Source organism: Sarcophilus harrisii, chromosome 5 (genome assembly GCF_902635505.1).
Source record: "Sarcophilus harrisii chromosome 5, mSarHar1.11, whole genome shotgun sequence".
Classification (NCBI taxonomy): domain Eukaryota; kingdom Metazoa; phylum Chordata; class Mammalia; order Dasyuromorphia; family Dasyuridae; genus Sarcophilus; species Sarcophilus harrisii.
Genome location: NC_045430.1, coordinates 48,153,157 through 48,171,195, shown reverse-complemented (window position 1 = coordinate 48,171,195; position 18,039 = coordinate 48,153,157). Strand labels below are relative to the sequence as shown.

Here is an 18,039-nt window from a genome sequence, read left to right as displayed (position 1 = left end):
AGTAACATAAAAAGCAAGTCCCAAGACCTGGCTCCAAACTCAGTATATGACCTTGGGCAAGTCACAAACTTAGTTTCCTCATCTGTAAAATGGGAATAATAGTACCTACCTCCCAGGGTTATTGTGAGGATTCAGTGAGATAGGCACATAAGAAGTACTGTAGAAATGTTAGCTATTGTTACCCTTAAAAACTAGAGTTCATTAAGAAATGGTATTCGACCCATGTCTTCATTTTTTTTTTCTTGCTTCCCTTCCCCTTGCAAAATGGCCAATGATGGAAATATATTTTGCAAAACACATATATAAAGGGTATCACATTGCCTGCTTCCTCAATAGAGGAAGGGCTGCAGAGGAGAGAATATCGAACCCAAAAGGAATAAATAAATGAAAAGCAAATGATGCTCTATCACTTTGGTTGTTTACTTTCTAGAGATTGTTTACTTTCTAGAATAATAGTTTGTCTTCACATACATATCACATCACAGAACTCAAAAAGCCAAATGACTTGCCTGTGTATTCTGCGTAGGAATCTGTAATAATAAAGCTAAGCTGCTATAGTCGAAGTTCTCATCCAAGGCTATAAGGGATCCGTGCACGCCACTTTCAAGCACATTATTTGCATACTCTCGAAGTCCAATTGCCTGTATCCAGCGAATCACTCGGTCATTGCTCCATACCAACACATCTAGAAAGAAAAGTCAATGATAACTTTGGGAAACTAGGATTTATTCCTGAACCCTTATCCATATCATTTCTTGACTGATCCCTGTTGTGATAGAAGATGACTATAAAAATATATTCCACCTTTTCCCAAGCAAGTTGTACACTCTCACTGAACATGAATTAGTGGGCTACAATCTCTGCTTTGTTCTTCTATCTCTTAAGCTGAGTATGCTACTAAATCAAGTTGTTTTTACTAGTAGTTAGGTCTCATTTGATTTCAAAATCCTTTTAATGAAATGAGATCCTATTTGAATCAATATATAAAGGAACATAATATGTAGGTATAACAGCCATTAGCCCAGTTCAGGTTACACTTTCCCAACCTTCTCCTTAAAGACTTAGGGAATTCAGATTTAAACACGTGATTTGGTGGTACCAAAAATGAGCTAAACAGAGTTGATTTGTGCCTACATACTGTTTTGATTTCTTCAGTGTGTAGGAGGCAGCCTTTGTCATTCTTTTATTACACAGATTGGGAAATGTTTACTAACCTATCCAGTTACTACTAAACTTCCCAGGTAACTTAGCAATTGACAACATGTCTTTTTTTTTCCTTGATCATTTTGGAGATGCTAACTTTTAAAAAATAGGACTCTGTATTAAGTATGAAACAGGAGTAGGATGTAGTGCTTGCTCAAATTTATGTTAACTTAGACTGGTGAAATATAGACAGTGGCTGGAGAAGCATGTCTGGTTCAAAAATAAATGCAACTCCTTCAACAATACTGTATTCTTTGAGTGAGTTCTCCAAGTTCAAGGGTAAGCAATAATACTATTTAATAAATACAAGTAGATAATAATAAAATAATAATAAGACAATAATAAATAATAAAATTCTGGAATAAGAATCAGGAAAACCTTGGGCTATTTGTTGTGACTCTGGGCATCCTCTAGCCTTGGTTTATCTATAAAGTGAGAATGATAATGGCACCTACCACTCAGTATTGCTATAAGAATAAATTGAGAGAATATTTGTAAAGCACTATGTAAGTACCAGCTATTATCCAGTATTTTCCCAGACTTCTTCAAGAACAATTGAAAAACCCCCTTTCTCAACTTATTAATTGAAATAGAAAATTCTAAATGTAATAATTTCCTAGGGAGCAGACTTTCTCTCCAAATTCCAATTCTTTTGCATACTTTGAATCTATATAGTAAATAGTTTAGTAGCTAATGCTTAATGTCTCATCACTTTGAATTCAAAGTTGGTACACCAAATGCAAATGATTCTTTCTTTTCAGATGGTTCTTTGCTAATTAACATGTCAGACAATAACAGGGGTCTAAGCCACTGACGAGAATTATTTATACATATGTTATCAGATCAATTGTAGAAAAGTATGATCTCATAATCTCTTAACACATAAAATCATTTGGGTCATTCTCTTTCTAAACTCTTCATTCCATTGTCCTTGACTGCCCCACAAGATCCTAAGTCCTAAATAACAAAATAGCATTTGACATGGGACTAAAAGGATTCATCTCTCTCTTTTAGACCTACCAAAAACATGTCAAGACTACAAAATATATGTCAGTAAGGATAATACAAACTAATTAGGAAAATTACACCTTATCTCATTAGGGCAAAACCTATAATTGTGCTCAACAACTTTTCTCAGGTCAACAGCAGACTTCCCTCTTGGTTTCTTATTAGTTATCACATTTCAATTCAGCCAAACAACAGTGTACTTGAAAACAACCTTCAATTTTCTAGGGGCCCCAAAATAAAAGGAAATGAAACAATTCAATTTTGATAATGGAAAAACCACCCTCTCAGTGCTAAGTAAGGAACCCAGTGAAGTGTTACAACAAATGCTTGGTATATGCCTGTCAACTCTCCAGTGAGCCGTATGTAGGGAAATAAGTTAAGCAATCATAATATCTTGTATGCAAGACCATCCTGGGGGAACTAATGTTGTGGGCTAAGAAATGTGGAGGGAAATAAGCATTCACATTGTTTTTGCAGCTGGCAAATGACATCAATGCTGTCAGACACTTGATAAGCTTTGGAACAAAAGAGTGCTTAAATCAATGATTATGTCTATTAAGTTATTTCTTTTTTAGGGATGATAAAGAGCATTTGTTTTTCAAAAGTACAATATGACTTCATAAAGGGGAGCTAGTTGAACCTGAGTTATTAGTGTATAATAACACTAATATAATACACTAATAGATATTGATTTTTAAAAATTATATTTATGTCATCTGTTATGCCATCAGAAACAAAAAATAATATGATGAACAGGGGTCATATTTAGTTTGTACCTATTTTCCTACAGAGTAGAAAAGGAAGAAGTATTTATGAGTCATTCCTTTTATTTCTTTCTTTAGGAAACCAAATAGTGGCCTCAAATGAATATAGAATTAAAATGTATTTTTCCTAGAATCTTTTAAAAAAAATTCATAGTGTCATTCATCACTTAGAGAACTCAACGCTATTAAAGAAATAAGTAACTTGGATAAATATATGCATTCTACCATTACAATTAATTGACCTATTTTTTTGCTTATAGAATAACTACAAATTGGAGGAAGAGAAATTTTAACATCCCATTCTTATCATAAAGCATCAAAAATGGATAGTAACCTTAGAATGAAATCATAGAGCCATCAGAGTAATTGTCCCAAAAGAAGGAAAAACACTGAAAATCACATTCACATAAAGGGACAAAACATATAGAGTTTCTGGACCTAGAAGTAAGATTATAATAATTTGGAATAATCTAATGTAAAAATCATGATAATTTTATCTGTAATAATCTGTATTATATACATAAAATACTACTAAGAAATAAACAATGGCACGAATACATATTTAGCATCCTATTATGTGCACTTAACAAATGAAACGAATACCTTTATTAAGTGCTTACTTTGTGCCAAATGCTCTCCTCAAAGAAAACCACTAAGATGAAGAACACTGAAAATTCTCCCAATATGTATGTAGCAGCACTTCCTTTATCTTAATGAACCCTTTTTCCATTTATAAAGGTAAGAACTGAAAATAAGAGAAGTGCTGATGTGCTAAATATACTGTTTTGGGCAAAAATACCTTCATTTTAGTCAACTAAGTATAAAAAAAACCATCTGATGAAAAGTCAATAAAAATGGAGGGAAGAGGGAGCATAAATTGATGTCTAAAAGCCTGGGTTTGAGAGTCACTCATGTCAATGAGTCACATAATGTCTCTGACTGGTAGTCTCCTTATCTGTAAAAGGAGCCTAGATTCCCTAAAGTTCTTGTAAAGAAAGCACTTTGATAACCAAAAAAAAAAAAATTATGTAAATGTGAATTTGGGAAAATAGGCTCTGGTTCTATGATTTCATAGATGTGAAGAACTCAGGTGAGGAAACTTTCTCGCCCACCGCAGGTCAGCAACTTCTCTTGTAATTGACTGGAGCCAATGATGTGTCAAGAGATGGATTTGAGTCCAGATATACTACATCAAAATCACCTGTCACAAATGTATTTTGTTAATTATAAGAATAAAATTATTTTATTTATATTTCTTATTATATTTTTTCATTCTTATCAATCTCAATATTCCTCATAAACATAACCAAATGGAATCATCAAGGAGAACATGACAATGCAAGGGAAAATATATTTTATCTAGATGGAGAATGTCTTACCTTTAATTTCATGTTGACTTGCTTCCCTTCTCCTTTCTAGTTCTTTCCTGTCATAATTCAACCTCTTTAAACACATAATTCCATACTGCAAACTTGTTCTGTTGTGTTTTCAAAAGGGAAACACACATTTGTAAATATAAAATGATAAAATAAATAAAAACATAAAAGCTAATTAGTTCTTAATTTTCCCCTCAATATATGCATACATATTTATACAATTATATTGCTGCACAAGAAAAATTAAGTCAAACAGGGAAAAAAAAGAGAAAGAAAATAAAATGAAGCAAAAAACAACAAAAAAGAGTAAAAATGATATGTTGGGAACCACACTCAATTCCCACAATCCTCTCTCTGGAGAGAGCCATATAAAGATGGCTTTCTTCATCATAAGATCACTGGAACTGGTCTGAATCATCTCATTATTGAAGAGAACCAGGTTCATCAGAATTGATTGTCATGTAATCTTCTTGTTGCCATGTACAATGATTTCCTGGTCATCAATTCATGTAAGTCTCTCCATATCTCTCTGAAATCATCCTGCTGATTACTTCTTACAGAAAAATAATATTCCATAATATTCATATACCATAATTTATTCATCCATATTCCAACTGATGATGATCAGTTTCCAGTTCCTTACTACTACAAAAAGGGCTGCCACAAACATTTTTGTACATGTGAGTTCCTTTTGGGATGGAATACTTCTGGATCAAAGGGTAGTTCTTAGTTTAAAAAAAAAAAAGGTTTTCAAGCTTTTGAAGACTTCAATCAACCAATTAAAATTCTAACAGGCATCATTTTGATATAAAACAGACTACATAAACATGCAAACAGCATATTTATGCTAGTATATTAACTAGCATCATTTTAAAAAATTCTTCCTTTGTGTGGGAATGAAATTATAAACTTTTCAAACAAATAATGTACTGACATATTGACATGATTTGTTTCTCATGTCCCTTAAACTTCATTGGTATCTAAGAAGACATATTAGAGCTCTGTAGTTGGAATCAAGATGACCTGAATTTGATTTCTCCCTTGGTTGACTTCTAGCTGTGTGAAATTGAAAACATAACTTAAACTTTCAGATCTTATTTCCAAACAAGTAATATTTATTAAGTGGCCACTCCTTGTTAGATATTGTTTTAAGCACTGGGGACACAAAAATAGGCAAAAGGCAGTTCTTGTCCACAAGATGCTTATTTATCTCACAAGATAACTGTGAAGATCATAAGGGATAATGTATGTAAAATACTTTATAAATTCTAAAATTATTTCTGAATATTAGTTATTAGTGTAATACACTGGCTTTAGAGTGGAAAAAAAATCAACTGGTTTCAAATCATTGTAACTTGAGAAAGTCACTTAACCTCCTGGGTCATCTCTTCCTCATCTTTACACTGAGATGACACTAGATGGCCTCTGAGGAGCAATTTGGCTTTAGCTCTTATGTTTCTTTGAATGTGTAGAATAAAAACTTCTTCACTCATGTCCCCAAACCTTTGAAGGTAATTTCTATAAGTCTGCACCATTACATAGATTAACCTCAAAGAGTAACCAACTTCTCATCAAGTTCTGGAAAATGTGCATTTGTAGAAATCTTTTGGGAACATAGTGTAATAAAAGGAACAACATATCTGCAATGGGGAAATATGTTGTCTGCTGCTTGGTATGTTCAAACAACTCTATGAATCTCATTTTCTTTATTTATAAAATGATGGGATTTGATGAGAATGGCCTCTCTTCTAGGCCTAAATCTATGAATCTTTGAAATAAGTGATTATGGTGGCAGTTTCAATTATCTACCAAATGTTAAATTCATATGTAAATCACTATCTATATTTGTATTTATTTATGCTATTTGTAAGTATCATGGAAGATGTCTTGCATAAGGTCCAAAAAACAAAGAATGTCTATTGATGACTACGTTCTTTTACACATTTCTATTGATAGATTGCATGGGGGCAATAATAATACCTATTTTACAGAACTGTTTTGAGTATCAAATTGGATAATGTATAAAAAAGCACTTTGCAAATCTTCAAGCACTATATAATTGTTGTTGTTATTATTATTATCATTAGATGGTATTCACTGAATTGAGCTTCAGAACACTACAATGTATTGTTAGTGAAAGATCATTCATACTGAATACACAAAATTTATGACAACATCTAACATCCATAAACATGTATTTCTTGGGCAAAATTTCACACACTATATATCTACTATATATATACACTATAGATTCACTGTGAATTAAACTAGAACTAAGAAGAAGGGAGAGAGTAGGCTGGAAAATATTTGGTTTTTTACACAATGCTACTCTTTAGTGCCAATATTTTTAGTGAATCAGTTTGAACTGCTATCATCTCAGAAGGATGAAAATTACAATAGAAAGATGCCTGGTGGTATTAAGTAGGCTTCAGGCTGTTACCATTGATTATGTGTTTCAGAGAATGACATAAAATGTCAAAAACACATACTAACAAAAATGATAGAGATAGAACCAACATATGAGAAGCAGAAATCCCTATGGAAGACTGAAGGGAAAACACAGATAAGCATCACAGAGAACAAGTTGAGGGATCATTAAAATAATGTGAATAAAAAGACTTATTAGATTATTTTTTTATTGTGTATGACTCTTCATGATCTCATTTGATGTTTTCTTGGCAAAGATAGTGGAGTAATTTGCCATTTGCTTTTCCAGCTTATTTTACAGATGGAATTTTACAGATGGAATTAAGTGACTTGCCCAGAGTATCATATAGCTAGTGTCTGAGGTCAGAGTTGAATTCAGGGATATGAATCTCCCTAACTCTTGATTTGGCACTCTACCCACTGTGCCACCTAGCTGCCCAAGAGGGAAAACAGTACTCATATCATTAAAACTCATATTTATTCAAATACCAAATTATGTTAAGAACATGGAAGTGGAAGATATGGGCTTTGTTATTGTAAACATAGAAATCCATCCAGTAGAGATTTGGTGTAGAGTTGTGGTCTAATGATTTATGTGTTTTAACAAGACTGATATGGCAATATCTCTTCTAAATTTCATTAGAAATGAATGGCCTTAGATCCTCAAAAACTATGCCAACAAGCACAAGTGCTTGTGGACCCTAATAAGATGGGGAAAAACTTCTTAGAAGTGAGTTACATAGATTCCAAAAGAGACTGAGTGGAGAAAGTACCCATACTGATGAAATCACATTAATGTTCAGGATAGTTAAGAAATGGCTAAAAAGAAGAAAAGAAACCAATCAGAAGATTCTTAAGATATTCAACTATCAAATGATAAGGACCCAAAAAAGGATGACAGCAGTAAGAAAGAAAAATGAGAAAGACACTAGAACATTTTAAAGGGAGTGTAAAGTATTTGCTAATGATTAAGTATAGAACCTGTTGTCACAGAGACTATTCAAAAATGAGTCTCAGTTTTTAGCATGAATGATAAGAAGAATGGAATATCAATGATAGAATGTTGAAGTTGGGAGGGAGAAAGAGGTCCCTAGAAATATAACAGGTTCCTTAAAATATATGTTACTCAATTTTGTAATTAATAACTTATAGACATCAGGAATAACTATCCTACTAAGTCTGAATTCTATTCATAATTATTAAATCTTTAGGAACATTATTTCTACACCATCTCTATATAATATGCATATAAACATATATGCATGTGTGTTTATAGATTTGCATGTACATATATTTCTAGATTTATGTATATCCATATGTGTAATATTTATGCATATGCATTTATGTTATATATATATAAATATACAGTATTATTCACTAAGAACATCAAATTAGCTAGTACTATTCTTACTCATGACAGGGATGAGGTCAACACCCATGATCAACTAGTAACATTCCATCCCTATGCCCAATTACATGGCCTAAGGAGGAGCAGTGAAATGAAAGGCACAATCCACTATGCAGAAGTTCTGACATCTGCATAGATATGAGAATAGAGAATAATCAAATAAAAAGGTAGGAATATGTTACAAGAAGTTGCCTTTTAGAAAGCACAATGGTTTTGTTGCATATGTATGTCTATTATAGGAAGCAGGCTTTCTATCCAGTTTATATCACAACTTCTTTCACTGAAAATAAGTATTTTCTTGATAAGGGGAAAAAATAGGGATATACAGTCTATTCAGTCCACATGTAGAGAATTATGTTCAGTTCTAAGAAGCATATGTTTAGAGGGATTATTGACACTGGAATGCATCCACAGAAAGGCTTCAAGGTTGGTGAGAGGTCTAAAAACTTAATGAGCATTTAGTGTTTTTTAAGTACTTAGCTTGTGCTAAATTTTAGAAATACAAAGAAAGGCTAAAATAATCCCTGCCTTTGAGGAACACATTTCTGTCTGGAGTAAACAGCATGTAAATATCTAGCTACATATTAAATCTATATTTCAGATTTTTAGGAGGTTATCTCAGAGGAAAAGGCCTCTTGTAGAAGATAAGATTTGACCTGGATCATGAAAGGAAAGCAGGAATGCTAAAAGATAGGGAGGTTAGAGTGAACTTTAGCACAAAAGCATAGTGATGTAGAAGGGCAACAGCAAGGAAATCAATGTTGCTGGGTCACAGACAATGTGAATGTTCGAAGAAGAGCCAATGGATGAAAAAACCCCCAAAAAACAGAAAAACAAAGGTTATTTAACCTGGAATGGAAAATTCTTGAGAGTTATCTTAAATATTTGAAGGGTATACAATTCCTAAAAGAAGCCTAATTATTTTGTAGGTTTCAAGGAGTCAAATTATGACTAAATGAAAAGTAGAAGAGTCTGATTTCCACTCAATATACTGGAGTGATTTCTAAAATATAAAAATTGCTGGGCAGAAACAAAATGGAATGCCTTGTGAAATGGTGACTTTCTGTCTAGTATTTTTCAAGTGAAGACTAAATGGCCACTTGTCATAACTAATGTACAAGAAATTCCTGCACTGGATACCAAATTAGTCTAGATGATTCCTAAAGGAATTTTCATCATCAGCATTTTTATAATCCATAAAACAACCAATTGCAGATATAAGGGTCTAAGAAAGGAAAAGAATTTTGAAATTGACTTGCATTACACCATGATCTCCATCCAACATGGTCAGAAAACAAGAGAAGAAATTGTCTTCATAAATTGAGAATCAGTTCTAAATACATTTGCCTTTACTCTTACCCATTTACAAGACTTCTTTAAACTTTTCCCATTCTTAGTGAGTGAAAGCTTTACAATGCTAAGAGGTGTATTTTCCATCTTTAACTGGATTACATACTACAGTTTCCCCCTATCTTCAAGTAGTAGAGAATGCAAATTCAGAACCTTCAGGAAACAATCCCTTCTGCTTTTTACTCTTCTAAGATCATCATAGTCAATTTTTTAAAAAATCTGTCTTTCTACACTTCAATTTCAATATGTTCTTTGCATATAAATTTTACAAACTTTTAAAGGTAGAGATGAATATATTCCATTTGGATCTTCTTCATAAATAACTGCTACCCCATTAAAAATCAATAAATCCTCAATGACAGTTTTTAGAAGGATTAAGTGGGAGGAAAAAAAGAGGTTATGGATATCTTCACTATTCTACACTGAGGAATTATATGCTTTTGTTATACAACATGCACTTGCTAAGCACACTACTGTATCAGAGATCAATTTATTAACTCAATGTACCAGTGGAAAGTTGACATGTGCTGATGTTCACTATGCCATACATTCTGCAAATACTGATTTTACCTATTTTTGTTATTTAAAAAAAAGCATATTATCCATTTTGATTCCATTTTGATTAGTCTGTGGGGGGAAAAATAACCTACCTATGAAAACTGTCCACCATTTTTAAATGTACTCGGAGATCTTTTTTCGTCAGATGATCTAACATTCTTGCGTCTACCAGGCATTCCATAAAGTAACTTCTGTATTGAGGTAAGCCCAAACTGGGAAGCCACTCATTACCAATCCACTCATGATTCATATCACCATAAGCCAGGGTCTGCAGAAAAACAGGACACTATAATTTATTTATAGCAGTCAGTTTCCAAGCTGAAAAACAAGATGGCAATATTATCACATAACCCACTAAAAAGACTCACTAAACCTAAATTGTTTGTTTAATTTTCATGATATATATGAAAAGAGCACAGTTCACTTATGCTTAACAATTTCTCTCTGTTTTATTTTAGAGAAAAGAAAAAAAAATTTCCCTATACAAATGGAAGTGATTGCTGCCTTGAAATCAATGTCATCCCTCATCAAAAAAACAAAAACAAAAAAACAACCCCCCCCAAAAAAAAAAAACAACTCAAATAAACAAAAATGAATGTCCTGACAATAAGGAAATATGTATGATGAAATACATCGCTAGACTATTAATAAATCTATCTCACTGTGCATCTTGAATTACACAATTATAGTGTTGGTGCAATGGGACTATATTGAGTTAAATTGGGCAGTTACCTGCCTCAATATTGCTATAAAAGAAACTGTAAAATACCTTTAGGACTTGAAGTGCAACGGTTAAATAATTTAATGACAGAGAATTAAAATAATCTAGGGAATTCTTACAAAATGCACTAGTCTGGGTTTATTTTAAATAAATGTCAATTCTAAACAGATGAATTCAATTTAACAATCAAAGTGCCTGCTCTTTGAAAATATTACTGCAAGGCACCATGTATTCAATGATAGAGATGACTCAGTAAAGCCCTAATTTTAAGGAACTTTCAATAAAATGAGAAGATGATGAAATGCACAGAGAATACTGATAGAAAGGAGGAGGAGAGAAATGAGAAGGTGAGGTAGAACACTATTTAATTTGAGGGAAGAGAAAGACTTGAATGAAAGGAGGTATCAGATTGCAATGGAAGTGCATGGCATAGGAAGGATTTCACTTCAGGCACTGCTAGCAAAGAAATTAAGACAAAATAGAGGAGAATAAGAATGGAAGATGAAAAGTAGATTTTTGTTTAAAATACAGAAGGCTGTTGCTTATTTGTTTTCAGTTGTGTCCAGTTTTTCTCGACTTCATTTGGAGTTTTCTTGGGAAAAATACTGAAATGGTTTGCCATTTCCTTCTCCAGCTTATTTTACAGATAAGGAAACTGAGTCAACTAGGGAACATGACTTGCTTAGGGTCACATAGTTAGTGTCTGAGGTTAGATTTGAATTTAGTTGGAGGAATCTTCCCGACTCCAGGCCCTATGCTTTATCCACTACGTCACCTAGCTGCCCCCAAAATAATGAATATAGGAAAAATGGGATAGAGTTAGAAAGGTGGGGTAGATTCAGTAAAATGTTTCTGCTTGTAATGAGTGGATATTTTAAAATATATGTGCTGCCATTTTAAACATATAAAATGAATTCAATATCTTACAATGTTTATGATGCTAAAAAAAAAAAAAAAAAGGCTAACATGGCTTCTTGTCCTTGTTGCTTGCTAATTCATATGAATTACAATGAATAAACAAATGGTTATGCCAAATAAATTTGAACATAATAAATTCATACCTGGGCCCAGCTTCCTTCCTCAGATTCTTTCTGTATTAGCAGAAGGAGCATGTAGTCATTAATAAAGCCAGGAAAAATAAAAGACATCAAGTTAGTCCAGGGATGGGAAATTCAATAATCATGAGCACATACATTATTATTAATGCAGATTTGCTTCTCACAAACACAGTGGCCAGTTAAAAGGAATTTTTAGCAGTTAGAATTTTTTTAGCATATTTTTTACACCCACAAACACCAAAATTTGGAAATTGTTTTTATCGTTTCTAAATTTTTGTGACCATTTCTGATGAAAGCATCTTGAAATATTTGATTACTAAGGAATTTGGAAAAAAATAGCATTCATAAGAAAATACTAAATTTGAACAATTTTAATTGAGATATTTAATATCTCATATAGTGAAAGAAACACTTTACTTTCAAACTCAACTAATATAAAAAAAAACCCTCTATTATTTTTAATAACATTTTCCCCTAAACATCATACATATATCAGGTATTAAGAAGTTAACTAGTCTGTGCTAAATTGTTCTTTAAATTAAAAAGATATTCAGTTTTTGAAAAACAATTATGAATATCCCACCTTTGATATCTTTAGCGGTGAAATTAATATACATAAAACTCCATTTGCAAAACTGTGTTCTAAATAATTCAGCCACGAGTTACTATGCAATTTAAGAACAAGTGAAACAAAATCTTTGTACTGATTCTAGAAAACAACTGTCATCAAAGCAATACTATCAGGGCCTTGCTGCCAGGAACCCATAATGCAGAGGGTACCAACGACTCTTCCAATCCTTTTAACATCCTTAAAACAATTAAGCTAAGCAGTGTCTTAGTAAGAATAATTAGTTAAAATAGAAAGCTGCCAGATGGCATGTTTCACACCAATACTATAAATATAACTGAGATGACCAAATAAGAGAAACAATATGAATATTTCATATATCCTATGTTAAAAACATACTCTGAAGCCCTTTTTTTATACAAAAGGCTAACATGGCTCAGTTCCTAATGAATCAGTTGCCAATGTTGATTAATTATAACTAATTCGTTCAAGATGATTTTTAAACATTCTATAATTTCCTTTTTTCCTTTATTAATTATTTTATTTTTTCTAATATATGTATATAAACATGTATATAAACTTTTTTTTACATATTCCTTTATGAATCATGTTGAGAAGGAAAAATAGAACAAAAGGGAAAAATCATGGGAAAGAGGGAAAAAAATAGAAAAAAGAAGTGATCATAGCCATTATATATTTTCCTATGGTAATTCTTATGGTTTGTGATTCTTAAAACTATTAATATAAACATGTTTTTGTTTGTTTGTTTGTTTTAAGTTGAAATAAAACCAAGAGTACTGACCGTCTTGGCTGGAGCTGCAAGGTTTTCCATTTCTTCATGAGTCACCCAAACATTGCCTGAGGGCTAAGGACAAGGCCCACAGGGAAGTAGGTAGAATCCACATTAGGTAAGCAGTAGTAAAGAAGAAAGGCAGCATCACTGTAAGTCAACAGCGGATAGCATCACCATCAACATAGCTATGTTCTTGCCTCTTAGAGTGAGCACAATATGACAGAAGTCCTCATGGCTTTTAAAAATATTTTATGTTTAAGACGATTAAGCAATAAGAGGTATACCATTTATTATAAGTAGACTCATAATCAACATTCTGTTATTATTAATCAGGAAAAGTAAAGAATAAGGACTGGACCTGTGATTTCATTAACATAGGGAATTTCCAGATGAGAAAACTCCATCTATCAATGTAGATTGCCACCTTCTCTTCAATTTAGAGTTGCTCTATGAATTTCTCTTATAAACACAGCTAGGTGCCTTGGCCAAGTACACACATTCAGTAAATATAGAGGCCAGATTAGAAGGCAAGTCTTTTTGGTCCCAAAGCCTGCTGTCTATACATTATGGCACAGCTGCTTCTCCAGAAAATAGTAAAAAAAAAAAAAAAAAAAAAAACCCAAAAAACAAAAAACATAAATTGCAAAACAAGAAGAACAAGAAAAATCTCTATTTTTTTCAGGAGCAACAGAGAATTGACTCAATGTGCTAGATATTCTGAGGACTTTTATGACAAGTTATAGCATAAAATCTTCTGTTGTGTTACAGAAAATAATGTTAATCATGAATACTGTTACTAGAAAAAAAATATGAAATTTGTTAAAGTCATGGCATCAAACACACAAATCACTTTATCTTGATCATTTCTTCCTTTTGCTGTTAAATACACAGCTAGGTGGTCCAATGGATAGAGTTCCAGGTCTGGAGTCAAGAAAACTCATCTACTTAAGTTCAAATCTGAAGACAGTTTTTGCTGTGTGAATCTGAGCAAGTCACTTAACCCTATTTGCCTCAGTTGCCTCATTGTAAAATAAGCTGGAGAAGGTCATGTCAAATTGTTCTAATATCTTTGCCAAGGAAACCCCAAATAAGGTCATGAAAAGTAAAATAATTGAAGCAAACAGCTGAACAAACATAATAAAATACCTATCATTAATATGTTTTGTTTTGAATGAAAAAAATCAATAAAGATAAGTTTGTTTTTTTCAATAAAGTTTTTTTAAGTTATATTTTGTTTAATATTTTTCTAAGAAATACAATTTTTTTCTTTATTTTGTCATATTTTGGTCATGTTCAAGGCCAAGAAAAGCTAAATAATTTGCTTTAGGGTCACATAGCTAACAAGAGTCTGAAATGGATTTAAATTTAGTCTAACTTCAGCTCTACTTTATTCACTTTATTCTGACAATTGACCAACAAGAATCGAACAACATTGAAGAATATTCTACTTAATATGCAGAATTCTATTAATTTTGCTGGTTTTTAAAGCAATCTTCCATTAATATGCATTTTAGTAATAAAATGTTTTGTAGTTCATATAAATTTAGGTGAATAGGACAAATTATAGAGAAGTTTGCAACCAGAATTCATTTTCCAAGAGATTCTAATTTTATAAGTTTTCTAGAAATCCTGAGATATTCCTGAAACTCTATGTGATATCCTAATAAATACCACAGGCATTGCTCACTCTACAACAATTCAGTTTCTTGATCTTTTCAGTTCTTAAAAGTGATTAGCCCTGTAGGATTTGAAGATTAAAGGTGTTGTCAACCCAAATTACCAGCACAGATTTCCTATATCCTTATATTTCTGACCTTGATAGTCTCATAAATAATCTAATTAAAAACACCTATTCTCTGCTTAGCTTCCATACAATTGACCAGAATAATAACACTGAAACAGAAAATATTTTCAATTTTTATAAGATAAAAAACTTAGCTTGAAACTACATATGCATAATCCCAGATGATGATTTTGTTTAATTGAACAAATATTTATTAAGCATTTGCTTTATTTCAGACATCATTTTGACTTTGGTTATTAAACAAAAATTAAAACAGTTCATTCCCTCAAGGAGTTAACATATTAAAATGACGGAAAGAATATGTCGGATTCTTTGCCCCTGACCATCCTGAAATTTCATCAAGTACTTGAATTCCAGTTCTTTCAAGATAAAACCAAAAGAAAAGTTTCCTAGAAATTAGAAGGCATAGAAAGTTGTTTTTTTCTTGGCTTATATAAGTCATATTCCTTTTAACAAATATAAAACTTTTCCCATCAAATGTCAGTCTGAATATTTGAAATATTAAATCATTTGGAAGAAATGGATTTTACAGAATGTCTTAGGAGTGCCGACTATACTCACTCAGCTGTCACTCTCTTCTTTCCACCCAATGATCCCCATGATTTGCTTGAGTTACTTTACTTAATGTTTGTTCAAAGTGCCCTTCACTGATTACTAAACAGAAAATTAGTTTAATCCAATCTTGGTCTACAAGTTTGTTGAACCAATGCCTTAATTTAGACCCTCAATAATGAAAATTTTGGGATCTCTCAGACAAATATTAGGTTATGCTATGGAAAACTTCTTTTGCTTTAGATGCTCACAAAAAAGTCTGGGTTCATTTAAGTGGTGGTTTGCAATAGACCAGGTTAGATAACTGACTTCACTTGTCCTCCAGTCTTTCCAAGTAAAGTGAAGTATAGAGTTGAAGCAATTCTTAAAACACAGATGACCAACTTTTATAATAGTAAAATAATAACAATAATTTCTTTATATAGTCCCATATGAAGTTGTATATATATATATAAAGTAATTTTTTAAAGTCTTATATAACTTTTATATAGAATTTTAAGGGTTACAAAATCTTCATAAATATGGTCTCTTTTGAGGGTCATAATTTCCCTGAAAGTTAATATCTCCATTTAACAAATGAAAAAAAGTGAGGAACAGAAAGGTTAAAAGTCTTGCTCACTGTTACTGAGATGCAAAGACACAAATGTCCTATTCCAAATGTGATGCTGTGGAAAGAAGTTAATTTTCCCTCTGATACTACCTGAGTGAACTACCTGAGAGGACCTTAGATAAATTACTGACCTTCTCTGTACCTTCTTACCCTTGTTTGTAAAATGAAAAAGTTGAACTAGATAGATTCTGAAATTCTTTCCAGTGCTTTTATCTATAATCCAATGACTTCAGCTCCAAATTCAACTGTGATACTGGGTAAGCCCCTCTAAGTAAATTCTGAGGTTATTGACCCTAATTATTTCTTTGTTATTTGACCATACTGAAATGCATACTGTATTTGGGGAATATATGGAAACATGAAGGCAGTTTAGAAACTAAAGAAAAAAAATTTAAAAACAGATTATGAAGGGACATTATCTAACCTAGCACTCATGAAAAATTAAATCTTTATTCATCCTTGGGAAAACTGCTTAAGTGAGAAATAGGATATTTAAAGGATTCCCACCTGTTTGGAAGAAAGGATCAGCCTTAGAACAATATTACACACACACACACACACATACACACACACACACATACACACACACACACGTTGAATAAGCTCCATTTGGATTATGTAAAAGAAAAATAAACATCTCAGTTAATAATCTAAATTTTGGATGCTTATTCAAATGCCTAGATCTTTTAAAATTTTTCTTAGTCATTCTTAAAACACAGTACAATACTCAGATGATAAATGTACCTTTTCAGTCTGATAGGAAAGACGGCTCTACACAGGAAAACTTATTACAAGCAGTGGCAAGGTTAATGAAGAGCAAGCTTCATTTCTTCAGAATAATTCATATTAATTTGGAAGGTGTGTTGCCATAGTTTCCCAGAGCAGACTTCAAAATGCCAGCACTGTTTAACACTGGAGTAGGAGAGGAGACAAGTGGAAAGTGACTCACCGTTCTAGATGTAGGGGGAGCAGAGGGGCTTGTTAGGGAAACCATCTCCTGGATTGCTAATCGGAGTTTCAGGCGATGCAGAGGATTGCTGATTCCTATTTCTCTCTGGATTTCTGTGTCTGACAGAGCAGACATGATAGCACCGCTCTTGACATTGGCCCGGCAAGCTGCAACATACCAAGCAGGCATTCCCAACCACAGCTATGGGGATAAGGTAAAGGATGAAATTAATAATTACCGGCATCCAAATTTCTCTTTTAATTTAGTTCCTCCAAAATTAGTTGGAATAAATGATTCTTTTGCTTTAAAATCTTCTTCCTGGGTATCTTGGATCTCTGTATAAGCATGAAAATTCACCAGATTAACAACACAATAAAATTATAAGAGTAAAGGCCTACATTGACATAATGTTTGTAAAACTGACATTAACAGAAAACATGAGATAACAAAGCAGTATGGTCTAGTGAAAGGAATATAATATCTATATTTAGGAACTCTGTCTTCTTTATACCCAAGTGATCTGGGGAAATCATTTAATGGTTCTGGGGTTCAGTTTCTACAGCTATAAAATGAAGTTGGATTTAGTGAATCCTTCAGCAGGAGTTTTTTACATAGTAGATGAAAACTATTTTACTTCTAATATTGCTATAATTGTATTTCTCTATAATTGGTTTCATATGCAGTCATATATTTTATTTTATGCCCTTAAAAGAATTATTCCAAGAAAATATTTTATAATCAACTCTCCAAACTTCTTAAGGTCTTATGATTTATATATCGCACTATAATTAAAATGAGGAAGGGAAGAATGGAAATAACCTCCCAAGCCTTGCTCATCAGGAAGAATGAAATCCTTGATATAAATTAACTCCAGTGATAGGGAAAGGAAG

At 32.4% G+C, this 18,039-nt stretch overlaps 1 protein-coding gene across 14 annotated transcripts in view; it reads right to left on the bottom strand.

Moving 5' to 3' along the window:
• The window catches only part of PPFIA2 (PTPRF interacting protein alpha 2), a 678,249-nt gene that overhangs the window by 11,425 nt on the left and 648,785 nt on the right, over positions 1 to 18,039 (bottom strand). For 10 of the 14 annotated variants that reach the window (XM_031938557.1, XM_031938565.1, XM_031938554.1 and 7 more), the window contains 6 exons: positions 17,150 to 17,350; positions 13,244 to 13,306; positions 11,877 to 11,906; positions 10,187 to 10,380; positions 4,355 to 4,452; positions 510 to 685 (listed from right to left, as the gene is read on the bottom strand). In XM_031938557.1, the coding sequence (XP_031794417.1) occupies positions 510 to 685; positions 4,355 to 4,452; positions 10,187 to 10,380; positions 11,877 to 11,906; positions 13,244 to 13,306; positions 17,150 to 17,350 (762 nt within the window). The remainder of the gene's footprint in view (positions 1 to 509; positions 686 to 4,354; positions 4,453 to 10,186; positions 10,381 to 11,876; positions 11,907 to 13,243; positions 13,307 to 17,149; positions 17,351 to 18,039) is intronic. The other 4 variants (XM_031938559.1, XM_031938564.1, XM_003770958.2 and 1 more) reach the window with 1 other exon arrangement.